Source organism: Callithrix jacchus, chromosome 7, assembly GCF_049354715.1.
Source record: "Callithrix jacchus isolate 240 chromosome 7, calJac240_pri, whole genome shotgun sequence".
NCBI lineage: Eukaryota > Metazoa > Chordata > Mammalia > Primates > Cebidae > Callithrix > Callithrix jacchus.
The window spans coordinates 107,017,978-107,036,992 of record NC_133508.1 but is presented as its reverse complement, the minus strand read 5'-3'; the positions used below and the strand labels follow the sequence as shown (position 1 = coordinate 107,036,992).

Sequence of the window (19,015 nt, the reverse complement as noted above, 5' to 3'; positions counted from 1 at the left end):
TAAATCAGAGAAGGCATTCTACTAATGTGGAAATTTGGACTCACTTCTAGAATGAAATCAGCCTTTTAGAGTTGATGGGGGATTAATTCTAAAGGGTATAACAAACTGTCAAGTCACATACTAAAAGTTTATCTGGAAATGAATAATATTAAAACATGTAATAACCAAGTAACAACTATTGAAAGAAGTAGTGAAAAAAAATAGCATAAATTGACACATCTTAATGAAATTACATTTTTACTTCATTTAATTCACTCAAATAATGTTTTATAATATGCTTGTGCTCTGGTTGGTCATATATTTTTATTACTGTGGCTTTTATCAGACACATCGATAAATCATTTTCAAAAGGAAGTACTATTATATTGTCAGATTTGGTCAGCTCTACCAAAGGACCAATCCCTCTGTTTTTCTCTTCTAGCTTATTTCTCTTTTTCTCTTGAAAATTTTTAAATAAAAATATCTCAGTTCTTTTTCCTCTTCTTCACATCCCACAATCTCCCTTCCAGAGGTGGTTGCTTTCAACTCTTTTAGCTATTACTTCTTGTATTTTCTTCCACATTTCTAAAGACACAAATGTATTTCTTTGTCTTCTTCTATCAATTGTAGAGATTGTGTATTTATTTCATATAATGGTATCTGAAAAATCATATTATCTCTCACCACCAAAGCCACTATCAATCTTTTTCCTCGTCTTCCCAGCATACTTACATCCAAATCTCAGGTTAAATCAGTAGTAAATGCTAACATTAAAAATGTGGATTCGTACCCGCTGTTTGCTTTACTCATAAAAGTTTTTTAAACATAATATGTATATTTAAGGTATGTAACATGATGTTATGGAATACACATAGATAGTAAAAAGGCTACTATAGTGAAGTAAATTAACACATGAATCACCTCACTTATCTTTTCCTTGTTTCTGTGGCAAGAGTAGCTAAAATCTCATTTAGCATGACTTTTATATACAGTACAGCTTTATTACCTATAGTTCTCATGCTGTAAATTAGATTTCTAGATTTGTTCATCCTATGTATATGCTACTTATAAAAGTTTTTTGTTCATGAAGTTGCCTCATTTTTTAGCTTTTCTATGCATTTATCCTTAATTTTCTCCAAATGCTCAAAAGCTCTGTCAAATGCCAAGCAATTATATTTCTAAACCTAAAGCACATCAGATAATGTCTAGGTCCACGTTTTACTCTAGAGCAATTCACTCCTGTGCCCTTTAGAGCCGGCTCCAGCATGGGAAGACTGCTCTCTCAATGTATGCACTCCTGGCTTTTGTAAGATATTCCTTTACTGCTTTCTTGAACTGGGCTCTGTTCCCTGGATTCTATGACTCCCTTCTTTTGGCTTACACAGATACAGTGTAGCAGAAACCCAGGAGTCACATGTGACCCATTTGCTTTTTCCCCCAGCATCAAGATGGCCAATCCAGTAAAGTTTGCCTTCTAAAAACCTCTCCAAACTCTGTTCTTCAAATCTATCTTCAGGGTCACCACCCTGGGCCAGGCCACTTTTTTTAAAGAGATCAGATGTTGAACTGGGCGTGGTGGCTCACGCCTGTAATCTCAGCACTTTGGGAGACTGAGGCAGGTGAGTCATGAGGTCAGGAGTTTGAGAAGTTTGAGAGCAGCCTGACAAACATGAAACCCTGTCTCTACTAAAAATACAAAAATTAGCCAGGCATGGTGGCACGCACCTGTAATCCCAGCTACTTGGGAGGCTGAGGCAGGAGAATCGCTTAAAACCCGGGAGGTGGAGGCTGCAGTGAGCTGAGATGGGGCCAGTGCACTCCATGCTCCAGCCTGGGTGACAGAGTGAAACTCTGTCTCAAAAAAAAAAAAAAAAAAGAAAAAGAGATCGAGTATCACTGTGTCTCTCAGGCTGAAGTATAGTGGTATGATCACAGCTTACTGCAGTCTTGAACTCTTGGGCTCAGGTGATCCTCCTGCCTCAGCCTCCCCAATAGCAGGGATAACAAGTGCAAGCCACCATGTCCAGCTCTATTTTCTAGTTGTATAACCTTTAGTACGTTCTTTAAACTCATTGTGATTTAGGGTCCTTAAATTTAGTAAGGATAACAAAACCTACTGGGCAGGTTGTTCTGAGGACAGAAAAGCTGTTGCATATGAAATGCTTAGCACAGAGCAGACGATCAATTAACATTTGTTGTAATTCCTGCCTTCTTAGCTGTTCATCTGTGTTTTCAGTTTATTCTGCTCCAGGCATATAAGCCAATATAGGAGACTTTAGGAGAACCTGTCTTTGGTATCTGTTTCTGAACTACCCACCACTTTAAGAAGAAACTTAAAAAATATAGATAATTTATACATTTAAGGCCCTCAATTCCTTTTATAACTGATATTCCTCTTTAATCCCAAATTTCATGTACCCTACTCTCTCACCCTCTCGGCACATTGTAAAATTGCCATCCTTTCATCTCACTGATTCCCACATTTCTTTCACACATTGAAACCTCTATAGTTTGAACCAAATTTCAGCATTCATCATGTCCCTCAAGTCCTCCCAACCATCATCATGTGCACCCATATTTTCTTCTTTCTCTTTCATTACAATGAATGAAGTATATCTATTCCTCCCCTTCACACATTCCAAGGAACTCATCATACCCTTTTGCCTTCAGGTCTTTGCTCCTATAATTATTTCATCAATTTCCTGCCTCTAGTTTCTCCCCCTTTCTTCTTATTTAATTCTGATCATGTACAAATGTGCCTTCATGTTACTGATCTTAAAACAAAACAAAAAATATTTTGACCTCATGCACTTCTCTAGCTGGTCCCATTTTTCTGCTTTCCCTAACAACAAAACATTTTCAATAGAGGTGTTTATATTCACCATTGTCTCTTATATCAACTTCAATCAGGTTTTCACTATATTACTCTTACTAAGGTCATCAGTGACTTCCATACTAGCAAATACAATGGTCTCTTTTTTATCCTCTTAGCTAATCTCTCAGATTATACTATCTTTTCTAAAATCACTTTCTGTGCTTTTCTAGGCATTCATGACAACATAAGTTTTCCTATATCCTAAAAAACCCTTTCATTCCTTGTTTCTTTTCCTATTCTATCAATGCAACTTTTTCTAAATTTCCTTTCTGGTCCTAATCTCCTATCTTTCAAATCCATTTCATTATCAAATTTTGTTAACCTTGCCTACAAAACTTAGTCTGAAATTCTTCTCCTTTTCTTTACTATCATCAGTCTACTTGAAGCCATCAGCCTCTCACCTGAACAACTGCAATAGCCTCTAATCTCTTTGTCTCTGCTCTTGACTTGCCACAGTGTATTTCCACTGCAATCAGAGTGGTATTTTAAAAATAGAAGTAATTTCATATCATTGTTTCTCTCAGAATTCCTCATGTCACTTAGAATAAAATCTTAAGATCATTCCTAGCTTATCTGAACTTGTCTGATTTAGCCCCTCTTTCTCCTGCAACCTCTCCTACCTATCTCTCCTGTGGCATCTTGGACCACTCTTTCCTTCATTCTTTACACACCCTCTTCTTCCTGTTCTGTAACTATGTCACACTCCTTCTTACTTTAGGGTGTCCCCTTTGCCTAGAATGTACTTTCTCTGATCTTGCATGGTTAATCCCTCCCTGTCATTCAGAACTCAACACAATAAAACATTTTTCAGGCATTTACTTCACTTTCCACCTCAAATGGCCTTCAGTTCTCCCGCTTTATTTCCTTTTTATTAAAAAAAAATTTTTTTTGAGATGGAGTTTGGCTCTTGCTGCCCAGGCTAGAGTGCAGTGGCCTGATCTCAGCTCACTGCAACTTCCACCTCCCAGGTTCAAGCAATTCTTCTGCCTCAGCCTCCCAAGTAGCTGGGATTACAGATGCTCGCCATCATGCCCAGCTAATTTTTTTGTATTTTCAGTAGAGAGGAGGTTTCATCATGTTGGCCAGGCTGGTCTCGGACTCCTGACCTCAGGTGATCCACCAACCTCACCCTCCCAGAGTGCTGGGATTACAGGTGTGAACCACTGTGTCCGTCCCCCTGCTTTATTTTCATAATGGCATTTGCCATCACCTAACACTTTTATTTTAAATTGTTTGTTGATTTACATGCTCCTTTAGCAGCAAGGTAGATTTTGTGAGAATAGAGAGTTGTTGATCCTGCTCAATAATATATCTCTGGCAACTAGAACAATGCCTGCACATAACTGGTAATCAAGAAATGTTTGCTGAATGAACAAAAAAAACAATTGATATATTTTCCAAAAATTTTGAGTTTTTTATATCATTTCTCAAAAACTGGCAGTAAAAGTCTGCAAATTTGTTGTTAGATAAGATTTTAATGAGTTTCGGTATTTGGGTAAAGGTTAGAAATAAATGATGGCATAAGTAAGTCATCTTACTCATTATAAAATTGTAAAAGATTATAAAACTGTTCAAAAAATGACTTGGATACTATAGATGTCAATTTCTCACCAACTCACATAATTAAGAGTTGCTGATACAATAAATTTTTAAATAACAAGACATTTTAAACAAAAAGGAAAATCAGAGTAAGCAAAAATTATTTACCATTTTCTACATTCAAACTATGTTTTTGCTAATTTGTCCTTCATCTCACTCTTCCTTAGGACTTTAGAGAGTTCCCCTACATTATTTATTTATTAAAATAAATAACTTCATTTAAATGCCAAAACGATTCCAATTAAAGAACAGATTTGAAAAAAAGATGCTATAAGAGATTAAACAGAACCATTTTTTTATTATTTATGTATCACATATGCATATATGTGAGAGAGTTTTATTCTGGATGTAGTTTTATATATTCAGAAAAATTGTATACATTTGGTGCTGGGGGAATATTATGCAACCTTGTTAGTTATAGGTTATCATATTTCTGGAAACATTAATCAAAGAGTGGATATATGACTTATGTCAGGTGAATCTAAGTTTTCTACTGAAGGACAGAATCATGCACAAAGTCATTGTTGAGAAAGTGAGAAATTTAAAAAGGTCATTTTTTTAAACCTTTATTCAAACCCAAGATTTAAGGACCGCCCACCATAGATATGTGCCAAGGTTATAGGACATTCCCTGTTTATGAAAGACAAACCCTTAAGGGAGTTAGTGTTAACATGAAATTTTAAGATGGGACAACTTTATTAAACAAGTGGCAATTTTTGTTAAACATTTGTAAATTTAGGCTATGTTAAATCTAGAACAACACATTTCATATTTCTCAATCATGACAATTGTTTAAGCAGCAATTATAGTGATACAAGCAGTTTTTTCATTTCAAAAGATTTCTTTTTAAGTAGAAAGAAAAAATAAAATAATCAATGATCATTCAAGTTTTGAAAAACTACAATCACAATTATGAAATAGGATTTCAAAATTTGTCACCCTAAGATCTTTCTTCCATGGCTCCTTTGATCTCATTAGACCACTCACAAAATAAATAAGTGTCCTTGTTTTCAGATAATTTTACTTAAAGTTTTAAGAAAAACATGACTTAGAACCAATACGTCTTAAGTTACAAATATCAGTGAATGAAAAGAAGCATGAATAAAATTGAAAGCATGTAATATTTAGAATATTGGAGGATACTTTATTTCTGTTTACTTTGTCAGACACCTATTCCCCTTATTTCATTAGTACCTTGATCTCCCTTTTAATGACGTCCCTCATTGCACATTGTGGAGGCAGCAGGAATTTGAATCTTGAAACGTCATGGTTACATGGGGGCCTTTGCAAATTTCCATCTTCAGAAGACCAGCATTGTGTGGCCCAGACAATTGCTGTGCTGTGAATTCTGAGCAGCAGTGTAGAACTCTCTTGGTTCCTGTCCTTTTTCCATGTGAAGTTCTTTAGGCGCCTATTAATTCTATGAGGCTGGCTATATTTCCAGTAAATGTTCATCTTTACCTAAAACCAGTTGGTTTTTCTGGCCTACAATAAGTAAAACTAACTGACACAACTATAAATCCATATTAAATAGTAATCTGTAGCCATTGGTTAAGCAACTAAAAGAGGTTCTTTTTTTTTAAGTGTTACATTTGTCTTTGTTTTAAATATGCAAAGCAACTTCATTAAACAACTCTTGTTTCTTACTACAATAAGCCATTTCTCTTAACTCAACAGTTATACAGATTAAATACCCATTATACTTGGAACCAGAAGTGTTTTGGATTTCAATTATTTTTTCTTGGAATACTTGCATATACCTAATGAGATATCTTGGGGATGGGACCTAAGTCTAAACACGAAACTCATTTATGCTTCATATATATTTATATACAACCTGAAGGTAATTTTATGCAACATTTAAAAAATAAATTTTTTTGTGCATGAAACCAAGTTTTGACTGTGACCTATCATATGAGATTGGGTGTGAAAATTTCTAATTGTGGTATTATGTTGTGCTCAAAAAGTTTCAGATTTTGGAGCATTTCAGATTTCAGATTTTCAGGTTAGAGACGCTTTAGATTACTTTTCTGTTTTTAAAGTACTTTCACATATTTTATACTATTTGATCATCACCACAGTTGTAGGAGATGGGCAAGAACAAAGCCAGAGGAACAACTACTGCAGATGAAGACACTAAGGCTCAAAGGAGTTAAACAGCATGTCTGAATTCCTATGACTAATTAGTGGCAGAACTTGTATTAAACCCAGGTCCTCTCTTACCACAATTGTTTACATTGTACTGTAGTACCTCTGTGATAATAACTGGTAACCATAGTTTCTACATTGTTAGTCAGAATGCTTTCTTCTATTGTTGGTCATTTTTGTCTATTTAAAAAGAAATTTATACTAGTGAATCACAAAACATTGTTTGGAAAGAATTTTAGGAAACCTATTCCACCCCACACCCCCAAACATAAAAGCACGTTCCATGACATCTGACCTTTGACTATTCCTAGAGTCAGACAGCACGTTCCTTTATTTGAGCAAACATGACAGCTCTAATTTATATGGATAAAAGTACTCAGAGTTTGAGTGGAAGAAAAAATGCATAGAGGGTGTTATATTAGGTACTGGCTTATGGAGGAATCACAAAAATTATCCCAACACACAGGATCAGCACCAAAAATTTAAAAACTGCTATATGAGAGTTTTATTTTCTGTGTTTTATGCATATGCAGATAAGCTCTAACTTTTTCCTTCCTTCCTCACCTATGGCTACTGTCAAAGCTCTTATTCCTTGTAAAATAATAGCATATCAGAGGGAGATATTTACGGTGAAGATTTACGTCAATGATTAAGTAGGGAGTTTCTTAATACTAGTTAACACAACCAAGTTGTATGGGATATCTCTTAGACAGACAATGAGGCCTCAAATTTTGTCCAGGCTGAATTAGTGGTAGGTATTATTATTTTGTATAAAATATTTTGTATAAGATAATGGGAAAGGCATCTTCAATGATGTTTGAGCAGAGACCTGAAGGAAACAAAGGAATAAGATACGGGGCAGAGCAAACCTGGCAGTGGAAAGACCAAGGGTAAAATCTCTGAGGATAAAGCCTGCTTGGCATATAGGTGCCCAAACTGCTCCAATACAATTGTCAGAGCCCATGTGCCAGTCATTAACATGGAGCTCTATTTAACCTGCTGGCTGCTGCCATGACTCAGGTGCATTTTTGTTGTTCATTTATTTTCTAAACAGATGGGGAGAATTTCTGCTATTTCTTAGGCCAGTGACTGCAGCCAGCCCATTACAAAATTTTCATCAGTCTAAAACATACCTTTGTAATAAATGCCTGACTGTTTTATACTGAGTGATCAATGTTTCAGCTACACGATGAGTGGTCGCCATGGAGTAGCGAGCACATACAGCTGTCTTCCTGCAGCCCTCGCCTGGACCTGGCTTCCTAATGTCTGTTTTTTTTTTTTTTTCTCCACCTAGGACAAGCAACTGTAGATATATGGAGGTTTTTTTTTCCTTTGGTATCTCTCAGCTTTCTGACAATATTCTATATTGAGTGTAATATTGTTAAAAATTTACCTTCATTTTTACTATATATTTTTATGAAATTGAATTTCATCCAGCAATTAACTAAAACAAAATATTGGATTGGCCAGGTGCAGTGGCTCATGTCTGTAATCCCAGAACTTTGGGAGGATCACTTGAGGCTAGGAGTTTGAGACCAGCTTGGGCAATATACTAACAAAGAACATAATACCACCTCTCTATAAAAAAATTATCTGTGCCTGGTAGTACCCACCTGTAGTCTCAGATACTCAGGAGGCTTAGGTGGGAGGATCAGTTGAGCCCAGGAGTATGAGGATGCAGTAAGCATGCCACTGCATGCAAGACTGGGCAACAGAGTAGGAGTCTGTCTCTAAATAAATAAATAAATAAAAATAAAAAACAAAACTCTAAATACTAGAGGAATCTGGGTATTATAGTTCAACTTTATATATACTAAAGACAGTAAAGCTCCAAATTGATGGATTTGTATTAAGAAAATAGTTACACATGGCCAGGTAAGGTGGCTCACGCCTGTAATCCCAGCAATTCGGGAAGCTGAGGTGGGTGGATCTCCTGAGGTCAGGAGTTGGAGACCAGCCCAGCCAACATAGTGAAACACTTCTCTACTGAAAATACAAAAAATTAGCTGGGTGTGATGGTGGGCACCTGTAATCCCAGCTACTTGGGAGGCTGAGGCAGGAGAATTGCTTAAACCTGGGAGATGGAGGTTGCAGTGAGCTGAGATCACACCACTGCATTCCAGCCTGGGCAACAAGAACGAAACTCCATCTCAAAAAAAGGAAGAAAGAAAGAGAGAAAGAGTGAAAGAGAGAGAGAAAGAGTGAAAGAGAGAGAGAGAAAGAAAGAAAGAGAGAAAGGAAGAAAGAAAGAAAAAATAGCTAAACATATGTATTACAGAAAAATAACATTTTAAATGACATACAGTATATTTACACAAAGGAATGTCATTTGTAAATAAGAGGAAATGAAGTACTGACACATGCTATGGCATGGATGAATCTGGAAAACATTATGCTCAGTGAAAAGAGCATAATGTTTCAAAAGGACCCATGCTGTATAATTCTGTTTATATGAAATTTCTGAAATAGGCAAATTGATGGAGAAATAAGTTGCCAGGGGCAAGGAGAAGCAGGGAACATGGAGTGACTGCTAATAGATATGGGAGGTTTTTTGAAGGGTGATGAAAATGTTCTAGAATTAGACAGTGGTGATGGCTGTGCGATTCTGTGAAAATAACAACTGAATTTGTAAAAATGAATTTGATGGTATGTAAATTACATCTTGACAAAACTTTTAAGAAAAAAAGACAGTGCAAGTTTACTGCCAATTTTTTCTTTTAGAAGGATGCCATTTGTTCTGTGCTTATGATTGTTTTCCATATTTGGGTGTGAAAGCATTTATAATTAAATAATAAAAGTCATATATGAGTGTTTTAAAAATGTTTACTTTGCAAAAGAAAGAAAATGTCAGTTCCCACAGTTTGCTGGAGTTCAACTGATCTGCGTCACGTTGAGGTAAAAGCAGCATCAAATGAAGACACCATCAATGTGCCTCCAGGAAATGAGTGTTTTAACATAGCTTGGTTTTCCTGTGTATTAGTTTAAATATCTGTATAACTTTTCTACCTCTCACTAATGTATCCACTCGGAGTGTTTTATGGCACTCTGATAGGAAGCAAGAAATTCACCCTTCAGACACAAAACAGTTAATGTGTGATCTCTATAAGTGAAATGCTCAAGACCTTAAATCTCCAATATCTTAGAGGTTTGAAAATATCTAGAATTAGTTTTGAAAGTGCTACACAGTAACTTGTTCTCTTTTTCTTCTGTTCATTAGAGAAAATAGGTTTTATAAGCTATAGAAACCTAGATCAAAATCAGTTGAGATGTTACATTCCTCTTACCCATGGAGAGATTTTTTTGGCTTCATTAGCATAATAAAATTTCCCAATTTTGCTTCTGTATGCAAAGTTGTCATGACTGCTAGGGGAAACACAAACAACTTCTAGGCAAGTTCCAGCAGTGAGTTTATACTATCATTTCACTTTTTAAAGTTTAATATATTTTTCTCTGCAATTGTCTTTTTCCTTTCTAAGGACTTTTTATTGTTGCCTGTTGATTTTAACTCTCACTTTTTGGAAGGATGACTCTCAAATACCCATCTCCAACTATGACTCCTCTCCTGAGATTGATCACATTTTGTTTATTGCTTTTTGGGGGTACTTTCACTTGTGTAAATATTTTTATTTGATAAAGCAATACCTAAAACCAAGCTAACAAATGCAATGTGTGCAGAAGAAAGTAACTACAATGGTTAAGAGTCTAGATCACATGCCTTTGAAAAATAGTCGAGAAAACTTAGAAACTTGTCACGTCCTTTGCAGGGACATGAATAAAACTGGACACAAGAACAGAAAACCAAACACCTCATGTTCTCACTCAAAAGTGGGTGTTGAACAATGAGAACACATGGACACAGGGAGGGGAATATCACACACCAGGGCCTGTCGAGGGGTAGGGGGGTAGGAGAGGTATAGCAGGGGGTTGGGGGATAGAGGAGGGATAGCATTAGGAGAAATACCTAATATAGATGACAGGGTGATGCATGCAGCAAACCACCATGGCACGTGTATACCTATGTAACAAACCTGCACGCTCTGCACATGTACCCCAGAACTTAAAGTATAATAATAATATTAAAAAAAGAGAACCCTTAAGCAAAGGACATGAATTTTTAAAAATATTTGAAGGATCACGGTAGTGATGATAAAAGCAGTTTCTTGTTCAGTGAAGGCATACCTTAACAATCTTTGTATCACCCTGAGCTCCGAGACAAGTGTTGAATTCATAGATAGATGGACGGAAATAGGGAAACATCATGAACATATTACAGAGTTTACTGAAAATTAGAACTTTCCAGTTATACAATGGTCTGTCCCTTAAATTGGTGATCTTTTTTCCATTACTAAAAATGTTTACGAAGAGCTTGGGTGACCATTGCAAGAGAAATAACAAATATACGATTCTGCATTGGGTAGAAAGTTGAACTACCTGCTAGGATGGGCTGGTGAAGAGCAGTGGTCCCTGCCAGCACTCATGGCACACAAAGCAAAATTTCTGTTCAGTTATTTTCTGAGATTCTGACTTGTTTTTACTGCAGCTTAACGTCTCCTTTCCTAATACATAGTCTTTGGTAATAATTTTGGATAGGACTCCAACATGCCATGTGGCCTGAGGAAAGTCAATTAACTTTTTCCTTTGGATTTACTTACTAGTAAATTGAGGGCTAAATTAAATAATCTGTAGGGTTGTTTCTAATAAAAATAATGTAATATTGTGATTGTGTGAGTCAAGAAAATTCTCCGGGGAAGTAGTGGTATTATCACAAATGTGTTGATGTAATTGTGTAGGGTCAGAACCCTATCACGTTTTATGGGCCAGGAAATGTTTTCCTAGATGTCTTTGAAGATTTCAGATAAAGAGAAAGTCATGCCACAATATTTTATGTTGAATAGTCAACACCTAGAACTATCCTGAGATGTTACAAACTTACTTTTGTTTGATTCAGGGCAAATTAACATGAAAATCTTATTTCAGTTGTGATAGAATAATAAATACAAATTATTGAATATTTTTATATTACAGGTATTCCACAAACATCATCTCACCTAGTACTCATCTATCAATCAATCAATCATCTATCTATCCATTCAGCCACCCAGCTACCCACAGAAGATAGTGCTGTTACTTCCCCAGTTTTACTAATGAAGGAACAGATTTCAAGGAAAAATACTTTTCTAACCAAATACTAATGCTAGGATATAATTCCAGATTTGTCTGGGTCAAAAGCTCTGGTTCTTGATCGCTAAAATAGTTTTGGAGTAGGTTGTAAACTTTTAAGTAGAGAAAATGTTGAAAGTATGGTGCTTAAAATTCAGTCCCATTTCTTTTACATGTGGTTTTTAAATTGATTTCATCTACCAAATTCACTCTCCACATCTTTCAATTTTAGTCATATGCTGGCTTTTCCAAAATTATGTATAATCCCTGTTTTAAAGTTCTTCAGTTTCAAGAAGTTTCTTTGCAGTTTTTCTCTTTATTTCTTTTTTCAAATTTGCCATCCCACACTACTTCATATATAATATGCACCTGTTATGGTCTACTACTCTGTCTGTAATTTTAAGTTCCTAATTCAAAATAACAAGCAAAACAGTACTAAATTATAAGCTGTGTGGGTTTCTATCACTGTGTGAAAGGCATGTCATTTTGTATTTTTACCTTTCACTAGAGAAAATTAAGACACAGAGACTGAACTATTCCTAATCAAAATACTTCCTGTTCTTTAGTATCTATTCTTGTATCTTTTCTGACACAGTATTGGCATATCTTCCCTAATGCCTTTTACCTTGACTTTTTGTTCCCTACTCGTTGTATTATATAACATCTTATAGAAGAGATTCATCACCAATTATAATATTCTCTATGTTCAATATCAGAAAGCAAAGAATACATATATAAAAGATAATTCTTACTATAATGTAATATTGAGAATAAAAATGGCTATGTTATTACACTACAAATCCGAATAACAACTCAAAAAAAACCATAAAATAAAATGGCAGACAAAAATACTTTATTTAATTCAACTTTAAAGATTTAATTCCTTAAAGAGCTCAATGCTCAGCCTATAGGTCACTAACAACCTTATATATAGTTTTTTATTTTGAGCCATTTTTTCCCTCCTGAATTAATTACTTTATAGCAGTTTGTTTGTGGTGCACACTGTGGTTATCCTGCAACAGCTGTTTCACCCTTCCACCCCTTTCCCTTGTACTGCTGCTAGCAGCCACAACTCTACAGAGGTGACTCATTATTATTTAGCCCAATTACAGTAATTCTACTTTTATAGTAGCTTATTCTTTACTTAAACAGCAAAGGAATTTCATCAGCAGTAAACATGTGACACAATTAAAGCCAATGAGATCTGCAGGCAAATTAGCTGAAGAATTCTAGGGGAGACATTTTTTGTCCTTCTCAGAAAGAGTTTTAAGGAATCAGATATTTCTGTTTTTGGCTGCTGTGAAGGTGAACTCTAGAATTCCTGCAGCCATTCTGCTACCATGAGAAAAGCCAGCCTCAGAATAAATGTGTTGCTGCCAAGGTGAATAGAAACACATCAATTCTGATTACTGTTCTGAGATGGACCTTTCACTTATGAGAGCCAATCAAACCTATTCCTTTGTAAAGTCAGTATGTATTGGGTTTTCTGTTACTTGAAACACATATAATGAACTCTGATACATTATTCATTTCATTTTCCTATCTTGTACTTTTCCCAATAATGCACAAATACATTTATGTACTATTTGGATCATACCTCAATATCAGATCATCTAGATCATATTTCAATATATCATATACATTAGGGGAAACTAGCTTACATGGCTGTTTTATGAAAGTAAAGAAATGCAAGCTTGAAACTCACAGAAACCCTAAAAGATTATATAAAACTTCTCTGAAAGATATATGGCAGGTTAATGATAAAGGATAATTAATTCTCCTTAACTATAATACACTGGTAAAATATATTAAGTCTTTGGTATATTTATATTATTTTTAATTAATGATAGCCAATTATTTTAACTAATCACACAGACAAAATGTCTTAAGATTTCTCTTCCAAGCCTACTTAGGATCCTAGTGAGTTCCGTGATGTATAAGACTTTTCAATGGAATTATCTTATCAATGCATTAAGGCAAACAATATTATGTGACTTTCAAAACCTTTCATAATCTGAGTGCTTCCTACTCTCCCTAAATATTGCCCGCATTCATGTACATGCACCTTCCATTCTAGACTCTTCACAACTCTGCTCCCTTCAACTCTAGATGCATCTTGAAGTTTGCATCTGTGCTTTTTGGACAAGTTCTTCCCTTTCTTCTCCAAAAATGGGGGTCTCCTCTATACATAAGCTCTACAATGGTGCTTTGCTCTTTGGCTCTGATTCTACATCACTGAGCACTTGCCTCGAATGCTTCAGTTTTTCTCCATAATTAGATTGTCAGATCCAGAAGGGCAGAGATTGAGATTTCTTTCTCGTATAACCACCCCCTTAAGCTTCAAGTACTATACAGTAGAGTGGATATTAAATAAATACTTGCTTGATAAGTTAACTATGCTTGTACTACTTATGTTACAAAATTTGTTGTATGGAAATAGAAAAAGATTTAAGATGACTAGATTGGCCTAGGGTTGCCAGATTTAGCAAATAAAAATACAAGATGACAAGTTAAACTTGAATATCATGTAAATAACCACCCCCCTTTTTTTAGTGTAAATGTATCTCATGCAACATCTGGGATATAGTTTTACAAAAATGTCATTTGTTTTTGAATTTAAAAATAAAATATAACTGGGTGTTCTCTATTTGTTTCTGGCAATCCTAGACTGGCCTGACCTAGAACCACCCCCTCACCACCCCATCCTTATTTTCCTAAATTAGAATGGATTACCACATTTCTGATTTATTCAACCTTACATACTTTTGCTAATCAAGCCCTGTGGCATATGCAGCTCTCTGCATTGTTCCATCAATCAGGGACAACAGAGACTCAGTATCCATTATGTGAAATTCACCATGCCTGCCCATGTACAGGGAGGCAGAGATAAATGCAGTGCCATCTGTATCCTCAAGTAGTTCCTCGTCTGGCAGAACAGACAGCCCATTTCAGTCCAGGTTTTACTTGATGTGCAATCCTAGTGTGAATCCATGTGGTCAATAATTTTTTATAGGCCTGACCTACCCCTAAAAAATACACTATACCTGTTTATAGTGTCATCTAAGGAAATATCCCAGATGACACCATACGCAGGTTGTCAAAAGTGAAGTATACTGTTTTTGAAGGACACATTAAATAGTTCTTAACTGTGAAGTGTTATGTAAACAGCATAATTTGTAATTCTACAGTTGATCTTAGACAAAAGGCCAAGAAGTGATAATTTATAATTCAAAAGAAATATAATTATTCATAATTTGTTTTGATCAGCATGTTGAAATATCAGATTCTGATAATTAAATTCAAGTTTTTACTGTGGAGATTCTTTTTCTGATTACTGGATATTTGATATACATTTTTACTTTTTAGCATAAACAACAGAAATTGACTTTTTTTTCCTTCTCAGATGTATAAATCCTTCACAGGTAAATGCCATGATAACTACTTAATCCATATTACTTATTTAGGTGAATGTTAGGATCCCTTGGTTTAGATTTTGAACCTCTTTGTTGTGTGGCCTTGGTCTGCTTTAGCTGATCTCTTATCACCCAGTCTTTTTTGCAATAAGCAATAAGGCCACAGGAAACCTATTTTCTTTGCATGGCACAATGCCATAACAGCAGTGTGTGTGTGCAGGTGTGCATGTGTATGTATGTGCACGTGCATGTGTATGTGTGTGCACATGCACAAAGTTTCATAGTTTCAAATTCCTAGTAAAGTTTTTACTAGTTTTACGCCACCTACATCCAGTGCTACTTGTAATAATCAAATATTTTACATACAGGTAAAAAACATGTTTTTCATAATAGTGTTAATGTGTGTAAAAGCATTTCTTAGACAGTTCAAGGATTGAATATAATGTCACCTTAACACAACACACAAATTTTCAGTTCTGGAGTAGTGTCATATTTTTCCTTTCTTTCTAAACATAAACTATTGATCTTGACCCTCTATAATTTTATAGAGGTCATTTTAAATGAAGATAGCAAGCATAATCCATCAAATGGTGATTTCCATAGAGTTCAATTTGTTATTAACAGAGGCCTGTGAAATCATAAATGCAGTAATATTAAAAGGTAATGAGAATATAGGAGGAAGTTATGTCAATTTCAATGACTTGTCAGTTACCTAGATAGAAGGCCAGAGTTAACATTATCATTATAACAAAGCCTTTGAAAGTTATGAAATACTCATTTACATTGTATATTTTAGGTCGTCAAAATTTACCTTGGGTAGTTCTTCAATTTGATTGGCATCTAGATAAAGCTCCTCTAATGTTCGTTCGAAGTTAAAGACCTCCTTTGGCACCTGCTGAAGACTGCAGTGGGAGTAATCTAAAACTGAAATGATTTCTTCTTCACCTCGGAAACATCTGCACGGCACAAGACGGCCGATGATTTTCCGTTTGGTGGTCATCTCCAGGCACTGCACTAGAGAAAAGAGAAAGAAAATGAAACAAAACAGCTTATCAACTGCGCTTGGAAGGCATTCTTGTAATATTTAAAGCTTAGAAATTTAATCTTGGTATACAGTCTAGGATACTTTAAAGTAGGACACATATATGTATTGTATCATTAATCCTTAAACAGCCCTGTGAGGTAAGTGAAATGGGTTTTATTCCCATATAGCAAATTCAAAAGTGGATTCAAAAAGCGTAAGACATTCCCCATCATCTCAGATTTGGAATGAAAGAATCAAATTAGAATACAGTCCTGTCTCAATTCAATGCTACTATCATGGTTACCTTCTCACTTGAAACATGGAGTTATATGTTTTCTATTTTTACACAAATTAAATGTAGAACAGAAACATCCAGAATTTGTTGGAAAAAAACATTTGTCCCATTTCTGTAAAAATATTCATGTTTCAGCACTAAAGCTTATGATGTATTCTTTGTAGACCACAAATTTCCTCAGTGAATAGGTATTTACTGAATAACCACTGTTTTAGGCACTGCTCTAGTAGAGACAGTGATGCACTGAGCAAAGCTCCTGTTGAAACTATGGATTATAATTGGATTGGCTATTCACTTCTAAATGGGGATCTATCTTTATGAACCTTGTAATATGGGAGAAAACAACTTGTAATTATGGTAGAAATTCCTGTGACATTCCTGACACATCTTTCTCCCATTCCTCTGGGTTAAACTGACCAAATGCTATTAAATCTTAAAGAAGATTTGTGTCATGGCACCTTCAACATTTTATTCACTCTAATGTTTTTCATGTAATTTTTCTCGTAGACAGTAAGGCTTCTTCAGGACAGTGATTATTTTGTCCATTCTTGTATTTATCTTAGTGCTTGATATATAGTATATATTCACCAACAATTGTAGAACAAATCGATTAAAGCATGAATGAATAAACGAATATATTTGGGACTCTCCTAATCACCATCAGCTACTGATAATTTGCTAAAAAACTTCTTATTTTAACAAAAAGGTCACTATCTCTGTGAATGTCTTCCCAGGAAAGAAGAGTAGCATCTTCCTCTGAGTTCCTAGAGCGCTAATCATATTGTTTCCTAATTGTGTGTGCTATTTCCCTAGGTATCAGGCAAGTTCTCTGAGGAGATCTTGTTTCATTTATGCTTAAATTTACAGTACGTGGTACAGTTTGCCAATTACAGCATTAAATCTTAATAAACATGAATCTGAAACTTGCATTTAACTTGCTAACGTATTTTTACTTAGTAACACAAATTTATTCTTATACAGAAATTAGTAACATTTATAAAAAACAACGTAGCATTTTGTTATTAAAATTTCTCATGTTAAGTCCAATTAGGAGACAATCATTATCTAGCAAATTAATGCAGGAAGAGAAAACCAAATACTGCTTGTTCTCACTCATAAGCGGGAGCTAAACACTGAGCAAACATGGACACTGGGGAAGGGAATAATAGACCCTGGGGCCTACTTGAGGGTGGAAGGTAGAAGGAGAGTAAGGATTAAAAAAACTACTTATTGGGTACTATGCTCATTATCTGGGTAATGAAATAATCTGCATATCAAAATTCTGCAACATACAATTTACCCATGTAACCAATTCTGAACACGTGCCCTAAAATAAAAGTTGGAAAGAAGAACTATTTGGAGGCAATCAAGTAGAATATGCTTTAAGAGGTGTTAGGTGTTCACCCCAAAGTGATCCTTTTTCATCCTTTAACTTCTGGAATTAATAAAAAAGGATATTCTAGGGACAGATTCATGAGTAAATACTTATAGATGATTGTTTGCACATGGTAATCTGTAGAAGGCTGAATAAAAACATTTAAAAAGATGATCTTTCTTCTCCATTATTTTCTATCTCTCAAACTCCTGTACTTTTTATTTCTGGGAACCAGAACTGCAAAATTTTGTAACTATTGTTTTATTTGACCTTACTTGAAATTCTGGATTGTAGGATTGATACCTTTCATGTCATTACCTGGATCCAGCACATAGTAGGCACCCAGTAAATGCATTCTCATAAGTATCTAACATATTATATATTACAAACTTAGTAAATATTTGTTGTGATTATTGTGGTTGTAAAGAGAAGTGGTGATAGCACAGACTATGGTAGTGGCAACGAGGATAAAGAGAAGTGATGGATTGGAAAGATATTTAAGAGGTAGAATCTAAAAGTTGATGATGGATTAAATGAGAGGTGGAAAGAGAGGCTGTGGGAGAGAGGGGAGGGTCTTGAAAGATTTCCAGGTTTTTAATTTGAGTAACTAGTCATCACATTAACCACCCCCAGTAATGCAACAGAGCTAGCCCAAGGCACACATCCCATTTGCTTCTGTATCCATAGAGGAATAAATCAGTTGTTCATGCTTCTTCTTGCCCAACATCTCTCACTCACTGTAGCTATTTCGTGATGTCTGCGTGGCTGCCATTGCACATTTTAAATTATGATCCAAGAGGAAAAACAGAATAGCCAGGCCTGCACCTGAACCATTTGGCTAATGTTTACTGTCTACCAAAACTTTTGACATTTTATTCACTTAGGACACTCTCCCATTCATTAATCAAAAATTCAAACTCTTCTAGTCATCTTTTCTATTTCTTTGCTCATCCAACAACAAGCTGAGCTATTCCCCTCGCCCAGCTTCTTTTTTCTCCTCTTAGATTGTTTCTATACCATGATAAACATCTTTACTGAGGCTCAGTCTCTCTTCACTGAATGCTCCTCACTCCCCTACTCATAGACCCAACTAAAACTTGGTTCTTCCTGATGCCATTAGTTTCTTTATCACCTTTAAAATTAGAGC

General features: G+C 35.3%; 1 protein-coding gene across 30 annotated transcripts in view; it reads right to left on the bottom strand.

The window, feature by feature from the left end:
* The window catches only part of LRRC7 (leucine rich repeat containing 7), a 597,290-nt gene that overhangs the window by 358,402 nt on the left and 219,873 nt on the right, over window positions 1-19,015 (bottom strand). For all 30 annotated transcript variants that reach the window (XM_035251839.3, XM_078332210.1, XM_035251845.3 and 27 more), the window contains one exon: window positions 15,986-16,188. In XM_035251839.3, the coding sequence (XP_035107730.3) occupies window positions 15,986-16,188 (203 nt within the window). The remainder of the gene's footprint in view (window positions 1-15,985; window positions 16,189-19,015) is intronic.